Genomic DNA, 20,628 nt, shown 5'->3' with positions numbered 1-20,628 from the left:
TTGCAATATTTTCTGCTATTGTGTCCGTAAAGACGTTCCGACGTTATATTGAAATAACTCATTTTAGTTGTTGAAAACCAGCCAGGAAACTTCGGCTAAACTGCGCAGAGAAGTATGCGTGTTCCAACTGGGCTAAACAATTTTAAAGTCGAATAATGGAAGTGTGAAAAAGAGTCCGTTTTGATATTTTTAGTAACGTCAACACTTTACAGGCATTCGGACAAAATTTTCCATAGATCCTCTATAATCTCCAGCAGGTAAAACGTTCAAGCAAAATAAAGGTGTAGCCTGTGATTTTCATCTACGATGTAAGAACCTTATATTTCATTAACGGGTTTACGGAAAAACGACGATACTGTAAGCTAATTCAGACATAAATGCTGCCTTAAAAAAGAGACTGATTTCCAAATGGCTACTGTGTGTTCATACATGACGAGTTACCGCATAATATGACATATTATGCCTCTGAGGTATTTACCGTTATTGACGTTAAGATTTTGCTATAAAATGGAAATTCATCCGATTTGAATCCGATCGAAAATGTGTGATAAACGGCGAGTCAGGGCTAGACAGAAGATCAGAAACAAGTCACGAATCAAGAGTACGGTGCTACATGGGCCCAGAACCCGGACGCGACAAACATGGTGCGGAACTGCATTCAGAGCATCTCGAATAGAGTTACATTAGTGATCACAGCCAGCCGAAGGCCAAATACCAGCCCAAGTTTTTCCTTTGAAAGTATTTTAAAAATGCTTCTCTAATGACAATTTCGTCACATAAGCTCTGAAGTCAGAGGGGAGCAGCTTTTACATTGAAAAACGGAACTTATTGGACTGAACGCCGACTGCATTCTTCTAAATTCTCCTCCATAGCTCAAATATTTGTAAAAAAAAATAGGAATTGTAATGTATTAGGCCTAATGAGGCTAAGAAAAACGTATATTAAGTGACTGGTCGCATAGTTTGATGTTGCATGCAGTATCAGAAGTTCGTCCGCCTGAACGATTACAGTTAGGCTATTACGTTCTTTATGAAGCGTTCCTTCTTTTAACACTCCAAGGGCATCATTTGAAATTACGCAAGTTAAAACTCATGTTTACTATTGCATAAATCATTGAGGTTATCAGAACAATTCTGAACAGTAACAAAGATACAGATTCGAAACAATATTCCCATATTTGTTTCGTTTGTTTCGGTATTTGTTTTAAAAAGCCATCGCGACAAAGACCTAGCAATCGTTCGGAAGCGTTTACAAAATGCATGTATTCGACTGGTAAGATTTCACCTAAGAACCTATACACGACTAGCATTTTTGCTTATTTTCTGGAACTCTTAGTTTTGTGTAGACTAACAAATCAGCTTCGCTTTTTCGTTGGTGTAGCTCTTAGCTTATGGTCGTTTAGAGTTGGTACCTTGTCTTCTTAATCATTACCATTAAGGCTGTATAATCTCTAAATAATCTAGGTCAGCTTTGGTTACGTGCGTAAAATCCGTTGGCGAGGGAATAAATTCCTTGCTATAGGTAAAATTAATACATTTTCGAAATTTCTTCGCAACATCGCAGGTCCGCCACTTACCTGAAGTCCAGCTGCTCGGGGATCAACGCCGGTGTCGAAAATAGCTATGACTACACCTCGGCCATCGTATGTCGGATGTTTTGCAAGAAACGCCTGAGCACCAGTTTCCTGTTTGGGTAGAAGTGCCGCTTCAGGAAATGCCGACTCTACGGCAGCAGCCGGTGCCGTAGTTCGCTTAGGCATGTTGCTGCACCTGCTGCTAGTACGGTTTTCTCTGCTGTCGTCCTTGTCGTTGCTGCTGGAGACGGAAACTTCGATCTTGTCGACAACTTCGTATTCCTTGTACGCACCAGTCGAACGGCCTGCCGTTCGTACAGTATCCGAACCAACAGTAGACAATTGCCTAAGGCAATTCAAGAACCCGAATGACACGACACTCTGGTACCTATCAGTGCCAATTAGAGCCTCACTCCTTTTTGTCAACGGGTCTCGTAGTAATCCTCTCCAGTTTGCGCTGCGCTTGCCGCAACCGTTACCGTTACCAATGACTACAGATCTATTGGCACTGTTACTAACTGGCGGTGAGATAAACTCTGCAGTTGTTGCTTTTCCGCCTGCTGTCGCTGCTGCCGCTACAGCTGCGCTTACCTGTCCGAACAAGTCGTCCTCCGCTGCTGATATTTTTGTGTAGGTCGGCACCCAAACAAGCGATTTGGTTAGCAAGTTGCGCTCGTCGTTGCCGCCACAGTTGGTATTATCCACCTGCACCGCTGTCGATTTTTGTAAGAGGTAGGATCGACAATGTCGCGTTTTCGCTGCGTGTGCGCTGCTACTGTTGTAATCGCAACTCGTTCTCGTTTTGAGTTGTTCTTGCACGGCACCGTCTTCCGCAGCTGTCGAGCCAACACGTTGCGGCCGATATTCGACCACTGATACGGATGTTTGCGGTAATCTGATACAGGTAAGTTTATCAGGTGCTGCTGCTACAGCCCCTGATGCTGTTCCTGTCGCGATTTTAATAAGGGTGTCTGCTATCGTAGACGCTGTCTCTCTGGGTAACAGAGCTACGCCCGCTGTGTGGGCTGCTGTGGATAGCTGTGTTCTGTCCTGGAGCTGCCGCTTGCTTCGCCTCTGTATGTCAACATGATGACCGTCGACATCGTAAAGGATAGACGCATTGGTGAGAGCAGACGACCTGACAGCTAGCGTTGACGATTGTAGGAGCCCCGAATGAGTAGGTGAAATCTCAACAGGAGCTCTTGGTGTCGTCGGCCACTGACGGGAAATGACTTTTTTAGTTATCGTTATTGATGACGCCGATGATCGCGAACGCGAGCCTAGTGCCGCCGATAATTTTTGATAGCGAAATGATGGCAGTGATGATGATGACCGCCGATGACCAAGACAAAAGTAGATGCGGCTGCCTGTGGGACGGGCGGATGAATGGATAGCGAGCTTGCGCAGTAAATAGAACCAACGGATCAACCAAGAGGACTGGTGATGAAACATGATTGCTGCGGAACTATGACCAAGGAGTCTTGGATGCGCGAGCCAGTACGACATCAGGCCATGGTAGAAAGAATTGCATCAACTCCCTCAACTGCTTAATAAAATTCATGGATAACTAGTTAATGATTTTGGGAAATTCAGGCGATGGCAGATACTTTTACTCAGCACTCAAAATTCAACGTCAGATAACGTGTACACCAAATGGCAACTTAAATAAGAGGTAACGAATCAATTAAATACATAAGCGGTTTCAAATATTCCGTTCCGAATACTGAGCTCGCGTTGTTGATATAATCCGGCATTAGAAAAAATCGAGCATTTTTTTTTCATATAAGTGACTTCACACAACATCTCAAGATACCGTATTAGTATTTTTCGCTAATAATACACGACAGTAACATCAACAACATTTCGATGTTCGTGTCTTAATAGATCACAATAATCACACTAATAGCTATAACGAGGTCCTGCATCGTATAAACTATAAAATTGGATCGAACATTTTCAAGTAGTTTTCGCGCACTGTGAAGTAATACCACACGGTGGTTCCGTTTAGTGGTCTGCCTGAGAGCTGCAATAATAAGAGCTGGCGGCTGACGCGGTGTCAGCTAAAATTCGGTCACGCTGTGCCTATCGACCGTTGGTATTGTAACGCTGCCTCTCTGCTTTCATTACTCTTTGCTGTCCGTTCCAAAGATAACCGGAGTTGTTTAAATCGGTCTTGGCGGGAAGATGAATCATGGACAGGTTACGGATGTTTTCTATTGAATTTGAAACAAACGCAATTGATATATACTTTATATCGATAGATCAGGAATTCGATTGCATGGTACAGATGCCAGTTTTCATGTCAAAATTTAAACAATTCACTGCATGCTAATTTGAGGGTTAGATACATAAGATCAGAGAAGATGAGGCGAAAACAGATGTCTATTGATATTTGCCTAATGGTAAGCTTTTTATGTTTTTCATCTGGTAATCAAGCCGCTCGGCATTACTTCAGACGGCTAGCTTTTTCCAGGGTGAAACAAAGCATCACCAACAGGCACATGCGTTCCCATTACGCTATCACGGGTAAATCGTCCTATTTACCTGGCAACAAACTGCGCCTAGCGCGAGAATTAGACGTCGGTTTTTTGTGATTAACCCTCAGTATTAACTTGTGACTCGGTAATGTTAAAAAACAATTAGTAACGATAAGCTTTCATTCAGTGTGATCAAAGTTACAGATTGAATCATTTGCGTGGCCGCTAAATTTTAACGAATACGACAGACCATATAGACTTTATTAATGTGCTACAACTGAAGTTGTGAATGAATTTTTCAGATTTAATACAAACGTTTATCAAATTATTCGATAAACCTACTCCGCTAACTGCTGAGGATTATTACCACTGGTCTCCTGGGTAAACCTTTAAAGTATAAAGCATACCCTAACCGATAATACATACTATTATTACTGGTGATTTTTCTTTGCTGTCTCTGCTTTGTCATCTATTTGACCGGTGCTAGCTCTCACAAGACTGATCGGGATTACATTGACTTCACTCTTCTTTGCATTTGAATAGAACTACACTATATTATTTTAATTACGTTCGATAAACATTACCTATCGTATATTGCGTTGTACTCGTCTGACTACAAAACATTATAACACTGTCAAAAATTCATTTGAATCAATTCCTTCTGTTTTCCAGTACCTCTTACAGGCAAAAAGTAAGCCGCTATTCTAGAAGTCTACCGACGTCATTTTGTTGATTCGTGAGTTCGCACTTTGAAACGAAGATATAATTTTCGAAAACGAATTTTCTCCTAATTTCCGATTTTGCCTTCATTTCAATTTTTACAAAAATACAGGAATAACATGATAAATTTTCTTAAAAAGAAACCATCTATCACATGTTCACTGGAAAGACATACTAAAGATGCAACTTCTAAAGGCAATCTGCATAACAATTTATAATGAAAGCATAACCGATTAATTGAGAATATTACTGGTCTGCGTACAATTGACATCAATTTCTCTTATAAAGATTTTCCAATTTAAAAGAGAACCGCAATGTGCTTGAGTTCAAGGTACAAAATATTAGCTGATATTAAAGGGGGAAAGGAAAGGCATCAATTATTAGTCGAAGTGATCCGTGAAATAAGTTGCTCATTTTTACGCAGACAAATTTAAGCAGAGGACACGTTTTGGTGTCATGAACTGGAAGACAAATTTTTTGTGCTTTATTTATCCTTTTGCTGCTTGCCGGTTACGATTCTTGGGATCGGTCTCCTTTCGGGCGTCGGCGCATTTCAATTACAAGAGCTTGCTGTAACGAATTAGAAAACAGCTAGGGACTTTTACTCCTTGAGCTTTTTTTGTCGCTTGAACTAACATCAAGAACTGGTGGTGTGTCGTGGTGCATACCGAGTAAAGAAGTTTACACATAGGTAATTCATCGTAAAACTCCTCTGTGGGTTTTCCTGACAAATGAACTGTGTCCGCGAGAACTCGCAGCATCTTATGCGGAGCCACACATTATAAATTAAATAAACTTAATTTTGTTGAACTAGATTTCCTCTTCTCATTCTTTATGATTCACAACTTATAAAACAAATATAACTGGGCGGGGAAATATACATAATTTCGGCCGCTTGTGTGTTGTGACACTAATATGGATATGCTTTGTTTATTGAGTAGATAATCTTGAGCAGCACAATTTGATTATATTACCGAATTTTAATGTTTAACTTGATTATCTTAGTCTGCCAAATTTGTTTGAAACAGCTATCTAATCTAATTCATCTGTAGGAATGTAACTAGCCAAACAAGGCAGATTCAGTTTTTCCAAAGTCTATGATATCTTGATAACAGTCACTTTAGATGTGCAGACGAATCCTTAAAATATTAGTTGACCGGAAGTGCATCATTCCGGCAACGCAATATCTGTATACTAATAGGAGCTATTCAGATCAACATCATTATCTTGAACCCTGCGTAATATTGTTAGATAATGTTACATAAAAGACGACTAAAGCTTAATAATGGTCTAGGAACTTTGTTCAGGCACCTGGCAATATAAAAATGTCGTAACATCACTCGACCACGTAAATCGTAATCTGAGTATAAACCGTTACAAACCATTATCTCAGATCAAAACTGAATGACCTCATATTACATTGGGAATATAACTGGGGTATTATTGTTAGGTGTTTCTTTGTGGTTATAGCCTGTGGGAATACCTATCTAGTGCGTCAGATTGTCAGTAGTTTTCAGCTGAGCATTTCCGATTGTGTGGGTTTTTGTTTATTTTTTGTTATTTGTGTATTTGTAGTGTGGTTTCTGCACACCTACAAGTCACTTCAAGCGCATATTGAATTTTTACTGCTGTTGACGCCATTAAATGAAAATTTCGTATAAAATTTACTTTAAATGGGTGAGGCATTGCGAATAAGTCGCAAATTTTGATGATTGCAAAAAAAGGCTTAGAAGTTTTGAAAAGTCGATTTACAGTTAAGGTCGAGTTGGCTACCTTTTGCAAATAATAGTTATATTAATGAACAGTTATGCAAACGTAAAAACGTTAAGCAGGAAACCATTACAAGAATATGTTAAACATTCCACAATAATAACGTAATGTACACAATAATAACGTATAATGATATAAAATAAATGTTGTCATTACTGGCAAGATTAATCAAGATACAATGCTTTTTAACCTATTTGCATAAATGTGTTACAAATTTATCTTTTTTTACTAAATGAAGATATCCTACTTTCTCAGTTCTTCATTGTGTTTGAAGCAGAACAGATCGTATTGTATGTCTAGGAATATTTTTCGTATATTCGCTTCATTCACTCATATCATCGTTTTTTCTTATATGTGCACGGGCATGCAGACCTTCCATTCAACTCTACATACATTTAAGCAGATTCCAAACTCGGAGGAGGTAACATTTGAACGATTATATATGATATATATACATAAATTATTTTTTTCGTCTTTTGCCTATGGTACCTAGACTATTAGGTGTTGCTTTGAACGGTTGGGTTCTGCCGTCCGTTTTGGAAACAAGACCACCGCGTATCTTTAAGTTTAGCATGAAAACACGTTGACGGAAAGGGAATATGTTATTTATGTCTAGTGGGGTGTTCATTAACAAATGCTTTGCAATAAACTTTGTCGCTCTTTTACGTGACTACCATACGATTCACACAGCGGCTATGATAGGGTCATTATAACTTCTTCCGTTTTCAGTAGGACTAGACAACTTTGGAATCTACAACTTTTCGGTATTATAGATTTTTCATTGACTGAATGTGAAAACATGTGCTCACCCAATACAGCCGATTATTTTTTGTATTTTATTGATGTACAAGCAATGAAAACAATCCGCTTACTTCTCCATCGCAGTGTCACCTATTCCGGACCTACATTTCTCTAAACGATGGACAAACAAGTGCGTTTTATCAAAGTCACTGCATTAAGTTATATCACAGGCTGTCCCTGGGGAGTTACTAGGGCTAATGTGAATGAGCCATTGTAATTCAGGCATAAGCGGAACAAGATGCCGTCGATCGCTCGTTTAGGAGATAAATTAAATTAACCAGCCCGCCTTAAAGTCAATTGAATGACAGAATACACATTTTTAATTCGAATTAAACAATAGTAATATATCATATCTTGTTGTCCGCATGTTGTTATCTAAAGAAATGTGCCTACATAACATAGCCTTTACATTGCCATCATTGATTACGATTAACTATGAATTATTTCTACAGCCGCGATACTTATACTGGCTGGAGTCAATCGAATTGGCTTTTAAAAGTATTCTCACACCTTTCGAACACAGCATAATCCTTGAAATTACGGATAATTGTGTCACTCAAGTATCCGCTTTATACTGCGCAGCTTAAGTTCACGAACATCAATAGCAGACAAATAATAATTTTTGACTTCGCTAAACCATCGCTGCCCATAAATGCCTACGAGTTATTGTCTTCTCTAGTTATTCTTTAGTCCTCTCTCGAAAGCGAGTAGTTTGCCTTTAATTTTGCTATATGACTGATTTTTCGCATAAAACCATCGGTGGCCTATATGGTCTCACCTTGTGCAGTAATATAGTTTAACAGCATATCTTTAATTGACACGCTTTTGAAAATCATTGAATCAAACGAGATAGAAGAGATGATAGCAATCACGTTGGTATTATCTTCTATCGTAGTAACAATTGTGCGCGGCAATCATATTAAGTCCAGTGTGGCCCATATAACCTCACCATTCTCTGATTTATAATGATTGGAAATTTCAAGTGAAATCGGCACGTGGTAATATAAAAGTTGGATTGAATAAAATAAAAACGGGTCAGTAAGTTAATAGTATCAAGGAATCCCTAGACGAGTTACGGCCCAAGGTCATTTTTGCCACTGTTTGTAATCATCGTTATAACGTCTTTATTGCTAAGTAATAAAGACACATGTCTTCGTATTATTCTGCAGATATAAGTAACAATGAACCCTATTTTGTCCCAACTGTAACCTTGTTTCCTTCAATAAACACGTGGCCTTTTTGTGTGGGCTCACGTGTTCAAGGTGCTAGCTAAGACAAGAATAGCTTAAACTAAGTTTTGTCTTAAAAAATGGTCATCCTATTATCGATTACAAATCATCTTAGAATCACTCCAATCTTCAGTCGCCCCATTAAGGTTCATTCTTCATCATAGGGTCAGATGGATACATAGCTCTATGATATATCGGGTGTATGGCCTGCCTGCCTGCCTGCCTGTCTTACTGGCGCTACTTTTTTTTTTCCTAAAACAGGCCGGAAACTATTGAGCTTTAGATATGATTACGTTTAATTAGTCACTGCTATGCAATATTAGCAGCAACTATTCCATATGTAAAACACAAAGCGAATATCACACAAACAATTTACAGCAAATTTTCGCCGACATCTAAAAGAGAGGATCTGATGTTCGAGAAGTTATTTATATAGTCATAAAAAATCTTCAAAGTAACTCACTGGCTTGGCTAACTCTTCCAGTCGTCAAAGGGACAACTTGGTGTGTTAGATAGTAGCTTGTTGTATAGTATAATAATAGTGCGATGGCATAATTAATAACAATATCAATAGAATTGGACATGAAATCCTGTTCAAATATTTAAAGCTCAGTGAGAAATTTCGTAATAGTGCACGTTGTTGCTATGAAAACACTGAAGGTAAACCACTGAAGAAAGCAAGCGGTCGCTTACAATTAAAATCTGAATCTGGCTTACACATAATGTTCACTATTACATGTCCATCAATACTACTTTTAGCACCTACTCTATAGGGACACGGACACGGATGGTTTGGCATTTCTGTCAAATGAATCTCACTTAAAGCATGTAACTAAATTCCTTGAACTTGACCGAAGATAGAAGAACTGTCTTTAGTATCATAATTTCGAACTACAATATTTCGGTCAGAAAAGTGATCCAAACCTTCGGTAACCTTTCTTGGAAGACTTGTTCTACAATGTTATTCGGAGGGTGAGCAACCTAATGACCAGAAGGTTGCTTAAGCAGAGGCACAAGAAGGTTGCTTAGGAAGTTCTCCCAAAGCTTAAGAAAACGTGAATGAAAATACCAAAGTTATTTAGCAGGCCACAAAATTATGGCCAGCCATCGATCTGCATTGCGGCCAATCCCAGTCAATATACACAGACCAACTTCGGAAGCTACTGTACAATCCTAGAACATCAAATTTTACCTATTTACCTTTGCTGGCAGTAGTGAAAAGCTTCATAAAAACTTCCTAAATATAGGTCAACAACACAATATCTCAATGTCAGAAAAGATATTTAGAACTACTCAACACAGTTCATGTCAAATATTATATAAAAGTTTGAAAATATTAAAATTTTTTGATAGATTCGCTAGATGTCCTAGAAATGGTAATAGGGTTAACAAACAGTATGATATCTAGAACAATTCCCTCCACATCCGGAGCACCTAGTATTTTGTATATATACATGCATCTGGGGCACAGGCACGAGCCTGACAATAGATCTAGGTTTTTTGCTGTTCTAGGGTGGAACTAACACACGGCAAAGCAAGTGACATTATGTCTATTTAATCGGTTCGTCCTCTTTCACCTGTTGTTTTTTATTGCACTCGAAACAATGAAGTCCTCATCAGTCTTGACGAATCTTTGCTTCCTGTTCTTAAGGTTCATCTTAAAGGCTTCCATTGCTCAAAACGATGACGTAATTCTTCGGACAGCATTGGCGAGTCGGTTAGGAGATACGCAAGACGATTTTGTGTAGTTCCAATGCTTTCTTGAGGAAGAAAGCTTTGACGCGATTCAATTGTTTGACGTTTTCCACTATACAGTCTTTCCAAATAACACATATCCTACGCTCGGAGCTACTTTAAGGTTGAACAAGCTGAGGGTAGGTGCGAAGGATAAGCGATGAGGTGATTTGATCGTCCATATGGCTATCGCTACCTCCCTGCATTTTTCGCTAACGTGTGCAGTGAAACTTTTGCCGCTCGCGGAAAAGAGCAATTCCAAGTAAGGAAATTGGCTAGCATAGAAAAGAGGCGACCTGCCGAGGTGCAAAGTGTCAGTAGCTGCTTTCCTACCTTCCTTTTTACACTTCATCGCCTAGGTCAGGTTTATAGTTAGTTCCATGTCTGTGACTGCCGCGTGGAGCCGACGTTGAGCTTGCTGAAGACCTGTTCGCCTGTTCGATCCGTATATCATTAAGTCATTTGCATATAAGATAGCTTCGAAGGATTTCCTTGGCTCTTTTGTTTGAACAAGGAGGTCCTTCCTCAGAATCGTCTTCGGAGACTTGAGGCACCACTTGTGGCTTCAAATCAAAATAGTGCCTCAAATCTTCAAAGAGCCATGCTGCACCCAATGTGGTTTAAATGAAGACACGTCACCCATTTTCACTCTCATCCTTATGCAACAGTTTCGATTTATTTTTTTTGTTTCAGTCTAACAGATAACAACAGTGATATGCATTTATATAAGAGCACGTTCAGGAAGTTAAGCACGATTCCTCGCGTCCAGCACTTCTTCCATACGGCAATCTCTCTCTCTTCTTCTGCCTACCGAGAAACAAATACATGGCTGCACGAGAAATGTATGTCAGAATAGAAAATCCTCCGCCAGTGTTACAAGACACCATCTACACAACGGCGATTGCTAAACACAGCACAGGCTCAACCGGTTGATATCTAGCAGTTTGTCGGCAAATACCGTCATTGGTCGACCAAGACTTATACGTGTTAAGCACGTGAGCGGAATTTGTGTTTCTCTATTTGCTTACTTAGATTACTACTATCATTACCAAAAATGACGCTAATCTCGTTCATATGCAGTAAGATTGATCATAGACTGTATGATAGGTGCTGCGACCATAACAAGAGTAGTTAATTGACAGGATTTAGGTAACGATCTACTTCTTTTACGGTCACATCATAGAATTACGGTTACGCTACTACACATGGTTACTGTCAATAAGCAGATCCGCCAGCCAGTCAGTGTTATGGGACGCTGACTTTTTTGTCATCCTATCCTCTAAGTTCCATCGAAGCCTAATCTCAACGAATGAGACTTAAGAACAAAAATAAGAATAATGTGCTTTACAATTTTCGAGTTCATTAGCTGCAGTAGGGGGCCAACTTTCCTGTTTCTTTTTTGGTTATCCAATGAGGTGAAAACCGCTTAGGACTGAATGAACCAGGGGGTTTCTTTTTATTCTCCGGAGTCAAGCGAGAGCTGCAGTTCGAAATGGCCCAAACGTCTGCTTAGAGTGGTCTCGATTGAGGGCGGCAGTTTCCTACGATGGCAGCGGGTTTCTACGTTTCTGGGCATTTACTCTTCCTCTTCCTCTTCCTCTTCCTCCTCCTGAAAGATCCAAAAGTAATGCAGACAAAAAAGTAAGCTCAATGAAACTCCGGTCCGCATTGTGAAAGTATTAGGCTGTCAGGAAAGCAAAATTGCGGATCCTAGTATGTATTTTCGAGCTTAGCAATAAATTTTATCTTTGCGAAATGAAGAAAGCTGCTGAGATATTTGTTCCGTTTGCGACGTAAACTTCATACCCGAGGGAAGACTTAAAAGCAGTTTGGTAAATTCAACGATGAAAGCGTGAACACACCGCGCATCGATTAGTTATCCTTACCGGTGCAAACAGGCTGGTCGCACTTTTGAAGGAAGACGCTGGGTAAGCAGCTCAAGATATGCTCACGGATATAAACTCGAATACAAACTGTTGTTTTGTGATAATTTTTAGCTATTTTTATTCAAAGGAAATCATTTAAAAGCTAGGACCTTATCTGTCCCTATAAACTGAGCGAAGAGAACAATTTAATTCGGTCTCTCGGCATCTCGACTGGCACCGAGCAGCAAACAGACGCGTCGCCTCGTTATGAAACCAAAAAAGAATGCGTAGTGTCGGAAGGTACGCTCAGGTACAGAGATTTCCATTCGAAAAAAACGTATCTTATGGATGGTATTCGGAAATGCTTGGCAAAAAGAAAATAGCTGGCAAGGAGTTCTATATAGCCCCGTCTTCAACAAAATTCATAACAATACATTTGATAATGGAAAGGGTTTTAAAAGCCGGCTTCATGATTTAACAATATCGGATTTGCAAAATTGCGGCGAATGAATAAATTGATCAAGAGTTAAAGGAAGGCCGTGAAAAGGAACGCAAACAAGAATGAATTTTGTTCCTACTAAAATTCAGTGGAACAAAATTTATTTTTATTTGCCATCGTATCCCTAGTAACCTAACATAATACAATGCTAAATGTGTAATTTAGTAGACAAGTAATTTTTTAACGGGAAATTTTTTAGCAAAGAAGAAAATGTATGCTTGCAGAATATATATGATTTTGGCCCTTTTGGACACAGCCCTATCTCTTTCCACATTTGATTCTGTTTCTCCCAAATTTGTGGATATCAAGTTAGTTGCATATTACAAACAGCTTGACAAAAGAATGGCACCACTTCGTCGTAGACCCGATAAACGCCTTCTAACGACCGGTGTATACAAAAAAGAACGAAGAGGACTATATCTGACCTCTTCTTCTTCCTCTTGTTGCGGGGGCGAAGCCTGACGAGTCTGAAACGATTCGGGCGGCAAACGGTCAGAACAACAAATGCAGTTGCAATAATGTGATAGGGGCAAACATCTATAGTATTAATTAGAGGTAAACGAAGTGGGTATCAATTATTCGGTTGACAACTGAACAGTCAACCAAAAGACGCGAAAATGCTTACAGGCTGTGGCGGGCTGGACTGACGCGGCGGCGGTTGGTATACTGGTTCGTCATCGTCGTCATCTTCATCATCAAGACCTCGTCTACGAAGAACTTCCTTGTTTTTGGGATTTTCGGGGTCCCACAGCGGTAGCTTTCCACCAGATGTTTCCTGCATTGACGTCAGATAACAATGAGGTTCAATTTATGAGAAATACAAGATGACAAGGCTGAACATGTTTAAACCTGGTAATATTTAGGCAGGGAGAAATGTTTTATGCTCACCCTTGCACACGAACCACGAGGTAACAATTAATCATCGTTCAGTATTGACTTAGAGGCAAATTTAAAAATTATACATGGTTACTGTACATCTGGTGAACATTTAACAACGGTCATCGATAGGCTTTTCAGTAGTTTTCCGATTATGATAGGTAGATAATGGAGAGTGCGTTTATGTACCTTGAAGGTCAACAGTTTGTTTTCCCATTGTTTCTCGATTTCAGCATCCTGCTGGGCTTCGAAACCTCCAGAAAAGAGTTCTTTCTTATCGGTAAAGGATCGACGATCGGTGCGCCTTTCATATTTGGACGCCACCTGGATCTTAGGCTGTACGAAGGTCGCATGAACGAAAAGAAGTAAAGGTCACGAAATATACATTTTCGTTAGCTTATGTTCGTATTTTCCTACGACCAAATGACTATAGTAACTTTTACAGTTTTTTCAATGCCATGAGCTTAGGCTTCTGTTTGCTATCGACTAGAAAACGCATCAATATTGTCTAAGACCTGCCCAACATATGGATCGCCTTTTAACTTACCGGGTGCGGTCCCTGCAAGGCTCTGAAAGACATAAAAAAAAAGGAAGTTTGTTGGCAAACTTTCATAATATCAGTGACAAAAGTATTAATCATACAGTTATTATTTTATTTAAAGAGCTGAAGCTTTCGATTTACCAAATTTTCTGTTACTTAGGTAAAAGGCCAAAACCGAAAAGCAATCGCTCTGTGCCATATCTGCACGAATAATCATGACTTATTAGTACCACTTGATCGATCAAAGCAGCTCGTCGGGTAGCAAATTGTAAAATAACAGAACCAGCGGCATTAGTTCGTTTTGTTTATGAATGACTGCTGTATTATTGCTTCTTATAGCACAAGAGTAGTTTGAGAGCTGGTTGCCACAGGTTTTTTTTGACAATAGCAGCTTCCTGAGGCTACTGGCGCGTTACCATTACCTTTGCAATAATTAACAGTTATAATTCGTAAATGCGATTTTCCCTAATTGTTGACTCACACACACATACATTTCTAACACTTTGGTACAGATAATTGAACAACTATGCTTAGGCGGCGACGCAACTTAAGTTTTCAGGGCACCCTCTAATTTTTCAAAAATAAAAATATATTTTCCAAAAAAATAGTATTTCTCCATCGATTTACAGTGCTCGGCCAAGCCACAGAGCAATATTAAAAACTATTGAAACCATGATGAGACGGAGATATCTTTCACTTGCCTATCAACGACATCGTTAGGTATCCTTAATAAATTTTGCAAGTTCACTTTATATAACAAGGTAAGTGCAAACGTAATAGTAAATTGTGATGTATAAAATACGTTTGGGTACTCCAGGTACAAACACCAGTTACTTGTTAAATACCAAATACTTGTTAAATAAGAATTACCAGGCAAAACTCAAATGCAACGGTTCTAACAAGATCTCGACGTCCCGTTATTTTTTTTATGATTGACATGTTTTTTGGATAAACTTACTCTGGATCGAGACCCTTCTTGAGAGCCCGGCTTCTACCGATTTGTCGTTGACGCTCAGCTAACTCCTTCAGCTGTAATGAATAGTTAAATCGGTCGGTTAGATTCGTGTGTTTACGTATCTTCGTACGTATCATAATATATCGTCAAGTATTCATGCACTAGAACATCTTTACATGATTTACTCACATCGTACTCCTGAATCTTACGACGCTCCTCTAAATCGTACTTCTCGGCCTCTAGTGATTTTACACGCTCCCAGAGTTCGTTGGCACGCTTCTTGAGGTCATCGACCGTGGCTCCTTCAAAGTCGAGAGGTTTAACTCGCATTGCCAAAATTGCTTTTTTGTCTTCTTCGAGCTGCTCACGCGTTTTGCCCATTTCTCCGCGAGCGGCCATGACATTGGCAAACTTCCCGAACACCCCTTTGACAAAGAACAAAATGAGATAGCTAAATAGATACTAAAGCATAGACAATCAAGAACCACTAACTTTCCTTCTTATTACTTTACGGAATAAAACGATAATAAGTTATTTGATAGCACACGTACCAGATCCGCCAAGGGCGGCGAAATTATCCATATCCTCGCGCTTGATGATTGTGAAGTTAGGTTTTACTGGCTCGTTTTCCTTTTTCTCCTTGGCAGCCTGCATGGCCTATACTCAACAAAAATATGCAATAACACTGTGAGCATCATTAGCCGCAGTTCAAATATAATAATTAATAATAATAAATAAACAAAACCGAATAAATCATGCCTCAATTATTATTCAAGGCACGCTCAACGACTTTATGTATGCATTGATGACCGCAGGTTTGATTACGTTCCGATAGATGACTCTGCCACACATCCATTCCAACGTATACCTACTCAAAACTTCCAAGCACTCTCCAAATTAAGGTTAAAAAATCTTTTAAGGCATACGCATATGCAAGGAAAATATTTCGGCTTGTTCTCGATAATGTTTTAGTTGATCTTCATTAAATAGGTTTTTCTGCGCATACCTGGCGTTTCTTCTCAGCCTCCTCCAAACGTTTGCGTTTGGCCTCGGCCTCACGCGCCTTTTTCTCTTCTAGCTCTTTTTGCCGTTTCTCATCTTGCACGCGTTTCTGTTCAGCCATATGCTTCTCCTGTTGTGCGCGCGCCTCACGTCGCTTTGCTTGGCGCTCCTATTAAATCGATTTTTTTTTTAATTATTCTAATGTTGGTAATCATTACACAGTACCACAGCGTGTTTCAAAAAGGCTCTAAAACCCTATGCATAATTTATACGGAAAGAAAATCTGTCCTCAAGAAAGATCACCTGTTTAAAGAAAAAGGACTATATGGCGACCGTTGCAAATTCTATGCTTGCTGTATGCATTGTACGACGTGTAAATTTTGTGTTTGCAGAGAATCAATTATTTTGGAACAAACAGATAAGCGTGCTATTGGATCGACTATTCTTGCCTTGCCCCCATAGATTAGAGCGTTTTCAGTATCTATAATGATAAAGTTCTGCTAATTGTCGTTTAGGTGATACAGGACCTAGAAACCGATATAAGAATTCGCCTTTACTTAAAAATTATTGAATAAATCACATCTAATCATAGAGTTTAAATCTAGCAATCGTTGATATCGTTACTAATTTGGGCACATTCAGAGCGTACACTATACGTTTTATTTCGATCAATAGCAGCAGTACTGACCCTTTCTTCTGACCCTACATCGTTCGAGTTCACAATAAGCAAGTTCTATTGCGTTTATCGTAAGCGTGACATTGATCTACTTATGTGGGAACTGCTATACCGCAGCTCTGAACAAAAAACGGTAGCAACCTGCACAGCGGGCGTTCTACATGTTTTCGATATACGATTCCAGATTATTTTAGATATGGGTGTAACAGGCGCCATTAGTCCCACTAGAAATCATGCTTTTGTTGGGTGAGTTTGCGTGGAGCATTTTAGCATAGCGAGAGCCACTGCCAGTTAATCTACGGACCAACAGATTATCGTAGGTTTGTACACATGATGCTTTGGTCAGACGCAATCTGGCGATTGTAAAATACGAAACCGATTAGCTAAGGCCAGAGACGCAAGGGTAATCAATAGAACTGATTGGCATCTCTGATCAGAGCGATTAGAAGAGGCAGACTATTTTCTAAGGTTTTTACACTTCGGCTATCATTCGAATAACAAATTCCCAAAGGGGCACACATCGGAGACCCACTCGGAGTCTGCTGCAATCGTGTCGCACAGTCGCCTAGTTGAGCATCTCACGTATATGCTGTTCGTTGTAACGGTAGGATCACTTTTGGGTCGCTTCGACGGTACCTTAGGGCAGCGGACATTCATTTAACAAGGCTTTTTGCTATTTATGGGTGTAAGCCCAGTGATTGTTCATCAACAAGCTATTTTTGTTTATTTAATTCCTATAAACCAGCTAAATTAGCAAGGTTAGTTTACCTCTTTTTGTGATTGCGGTTTCTGGATATATTAATAAATCCTAAATGTCGTCGATATCAATTATTAAATATAGAATGTACCGGTCCTTAAAAAGTCATGCATGCATAAACAAACGTACGTTACAGAAATCTGTAATGTGCTTAACCTGATGAAGGCAGGACCAGAATAATGGGTCAGAAAAGCACAACCTTAATCCCATAGTGACATATTTGGCTAATATTTTAAATGTATAAATACACAATACCAATTATTTTGATCGTCTTATGAAGAATAGAATGCTATAAAATATTAACATATGATTTGGATTAAAATGTAAGGATTCAACGGTGATTGTGCGGTCGTTTCATCTTGTATTGATTAAAAATATAAGGTGGGTTATTCATATAATTCAAGTGATTTGCGCCCATTTTGTTCATATAAGCTAGGTGGGTTTCAAGAACCGATTTTTCGAAACGGTGATATTCAAACCACTCAAACGTATCCTTCTATATGTATTCATTTCATTCATGAAGTTCCCATCAACCATTAAAATTATTTTTGGGATAATTTTTAATATAAACGTCCTTAGCACAATGCTTAATCCCTTTCCTCACATCCCATTGCCTTCGGCTATTTCCATTGCATCTCCGGATTCACATTCTTAGATGTAGCACTAAGGACCTTCCCCATTAAGCGTCTAGTCGAAATAGGTCTTGCTAGACTTATGTGGGGTTCTCTCAACAGACCTATGATGCGGTGTGGTAATCATAAAGCAGGCCTCTATACGTACCGTTTGTAATAACCTAGAGTAGTAATAATTTTTGTCAAGGCTGAGGAGAACCAGGGATGGCCACATGCTTATTTGTGCATGGTTACGGTGGCAACACATTAAAAAAGATGCGTACTAGCCATTCGGACCACGCTGCTTTCTAATGTTTTTCTATCTATTGTTTGGCCTCTCATGAGATTAACTGATCACTCGCCTTTAACTTCCTGAGTTCTTCTTCTTCCTTTGCCCTTTGAAGCTTTCTCTGTTCGGCATACTCACGCCACATTTCTTCTTCCTCTTCCTTTTTGCGGCGCAGCTTCTCCTCGACTTCGACCTGAGCGTCCGTCATCTACAAAATCAAAATGCCAACTCAAATCAATCAGAGTGCGTACAAGCTTAACAATTTACAAAAACGAATGTGAAACTGAAAGCTTTTGTGTGCTGTAAGCTATTGTTGGCACGACGGCTCAGGCGGCCATGCCGCGAGCAAAATAGAGTAAAGAACGGCGATTAAGAGATCTAGAAGGATGATGTATTGCGTAAAATTATGCGCGAAATGTTGTCAAAAATCAATTTTTCAGTTCTCTATCGTCAAATACAGATATGACTTTATTGAAAGTGAGAAGAGCCCATTTGAGGAGGGGAAGGAGGCTTTTTCGAGGGTTGTTAAAGGCCGTATTATCACCTCCAATGTTTTTAAATTATTTTCTAATATTTCTCAGTACTGCTTGTCTGGATTATCTTTAAAGCTTTTTATAATTGTTATCGAAATACTCGTCATACATCAGCTATCCACTGGCCATAAATGGTGGAAAAACTATAGATTTATTTAAAAAATCTGTATTTCAACACCATACCTAAACGACTAGACTTGAGCCTTGGATATAATGGTAACGTTCGAAGGTATCCAGGTACCTCCACGTGTTCAGGTAGTATCCTCGAATCAGTTAAACTTGTAGATTCAATGGGATCCAGTAAAACCTTTCTCGTTGACTCCTTACGTATAGGATAGTGCTAGAATATATGATTGGTACCATTTTCTTTAGGCAAAATTACACTATCGTCAACATATTCGGCAAAATTATGTCCGGTTTGGTAAAAACTGGTAAGATGCTTTTTACAGGTCAGATGTTCAGAGGTAAGAAGGGACAGGAAGTTTGAAGAAAGACTCTCGTCCTCCTTTGAACGTTGATAGCCAATATGGCTGCCTCGTCATAGGACCTGGTGAGATCACAAGCTTCTATTTCCTAAAACGGAGAATCTCGAAGGGTTAACCACCCACGCGTACTGCCTATTGGGCGGGGTCTTCTTCAGGCCTAAATATGGCCTAAATGGATACTCAATAGGGGACTTCTAATATAGGAGGATTACTAAAAAGTGGAAGTTCAAAAGAAAAAGGACCGTTAATCTAAAATCATCTTCTTTAAAATTATTATTGTTATACATTGCTTAAATTTCGTTAAAAATTGTAAAGCTGATCAACCTTGACCCATAGAATTTTTTCTTTAAGCTTCTGGGTTGGCGTTGGGTAATATAAGAGAATCTCAATAATTTGTTTTTCAGCTAAAGACGAAGGTAATTTCCCCTCATATACAAATGGAAGATAATACTTAACCGGATTAGCTTGCTAAACCTCGAAAGCAAAACTTGTTTATCTGGATACGTTGTTACGGGGCAGATCTACGAACAACTCTTCTAGTAAGCTCTAAACTACAGCATTTAAAGCTTTTGTTGTTAAGAGCTACGTACAGATTTTGAAATAACAGGTGTTAAATGTGCGCTATGTGCACGGATAGTTTGAAATGCCACGGATATTAAACTGCTTGAAAGAGTTGTAATATATGGCTCGTTCCTTTTGATTCTGATGCAGAACAATTGCGCGTTACCATCTAGCACTGGTTAGCTTAGCGGCTTAGTCTTTATCAGAATCACTTCAGTTACAGATTTTGGCTAATCCTTTCACTGCAGATGGAAGACTAACACTGGCGACACTGGAAGACGAAAGAACAGACGTTCGAACACCTCTCGGAAAACGGCGTCCTTCATAGATCGCTCCATACGAAACAGGACGGTGGCTAAACAATGCTTCGTAAAAGGAAACCAAGTTCTGCACTCAGAATCCGACAGTTACACACAGATGGGACTGAGTTAGTTACCATAGGTAACTTACAGTAGTAAACTAGGATGTCATATTCAGGAAAAACCTACCTTGGCGTCAAGCAGCGGCCTTAGAGGCTTTCTGGCTGTCTGGCTGAACTTCGTACCCCGACAATGGCAACTGTGCGTTTGAGGCAATGTAGTAGCCAACACAACGGAGTCTCAGCAGGTCAGAAAGGCGACCAGCTTCCAGTGATTTGAGAGGAGAGCAGGCGGTGAGGGTGGCCTTTAATGGTT

At 39.5% G+C, this 20,628-nt stretch overlaps 2 protein-coding genes and 1 long non-coding RNA gene across 3 annotated transcripts in view; 1 reads left to right on the top strand and 2 right to left on the bottom strand.

The window, feature by feature from the left end:
• The window catches only part of TppII (Tripeptidyl-peptidase II), a 13,171-nt gene extending 9,976 nt beyond the window's left edge, over window positions 1–3,195 (bottom strand). Inside the window, exon 1 of the mRNA XM_022840348.2 lies at window positions 1,577–3,195. Within this exon, the coding sequence (XP_022696083.1) occupies window positions 1,577–3,079 (1,503 nt within the window). The 5' untranslated portion in view covers window positions 3,080–3,195. The remainder of the gene's footprint in view (window positions 1–1,576) is intronic.
• On the top strand, window positions 3,155–5,585 carry LOC111264437 (uncharacterized). The gene is made up of 2 exons (XR_002682864.2): window positions 3,155–3,245; window positions 4,723–5,585. It is a non-coding gene; the product is annotated as an uncharacterized LOC111264437 (long non-coding RNA).
• Window positions 5,586–10,946: 5,361 nt separating this feature from the next.
• Window positions 10,947–20,594, bottom strand: LOC111264442 (troponin T). The gene is made up of 11 exons (XM_022840352.2): window positions 20,443–20,594; window positions 18,449–18,583; window positions 16,047–16,211; window positions 15,592–15,697; window positions 15,230–15,465; window positions 15,044–15,114; window positions 14,092–14,113; window positions 13,734–13,880; window positions 13,294–13,443; window positions 13,094–13,135; window positions 10,947–11,913 (listed from the first exon to the last, which is right to left on the bottom strand). The coding sequence occupies exons 2-11, from the start codon at window positions 18,581–18,583 to the stop codon at window positions 11,881–11,883; spliced, it is 1,107 nt and encodes a 368-aa protein (XP_022696087.1). The 5' UTR covers window positions 20,443–20,594; the 3' UTR covers window positions 10,947–11,880.
• Window positions 20,595–20,628: the final 34 nt, after the last annotated feature.

This window comes from Varroa jacobsoni, unplaced genomic scaffold (genome assembly GCF_002532875.2).
Source record: "Varroa jacobsoni isolate VJ856 unplaced genomic scaffold, vjacob_1.0 scaffold_858, whole genome shotgun sequence".
Taxonomy (NCBI): Eukaryota; Metazoa; Arthropoda; class Arachnida; order Mesostigmata; family Varroidae; genus Varroa; species Varroa jacobsoni.
The sequence above is the reverse complement of the archived record's forward strand: the minus strand, read 5'-3'. Positions and strand labels throughout refer to the sequence as shown.

Excerpts from the sequence above, each read along its gene's own strand:
- LOC111264442 (XM_022840352.2), bottom strand. The coding sequence starts at position 18,583 with ATGACGGACGCTCAGGTCGAAGTCGAGGAGAAGCTGCGCCGCAAAAAG. Across the intron at positions 15,466-15,591 it reads CGCCGCCCTTGGCGGATCTG|GGGTGTTCGGGAAGTTTGCC; the intron begins GTACGTGTGCTA and ends TCTTTGTCAAAG. Across the intron at positions 11,914-13,093 it reads AACAAGAGGAAGAAGAAGAG|GAGGAGGAAGAGGAAGAGGA; the intron begins GTCAGATATAGT and ends TGGATCTTTCAG.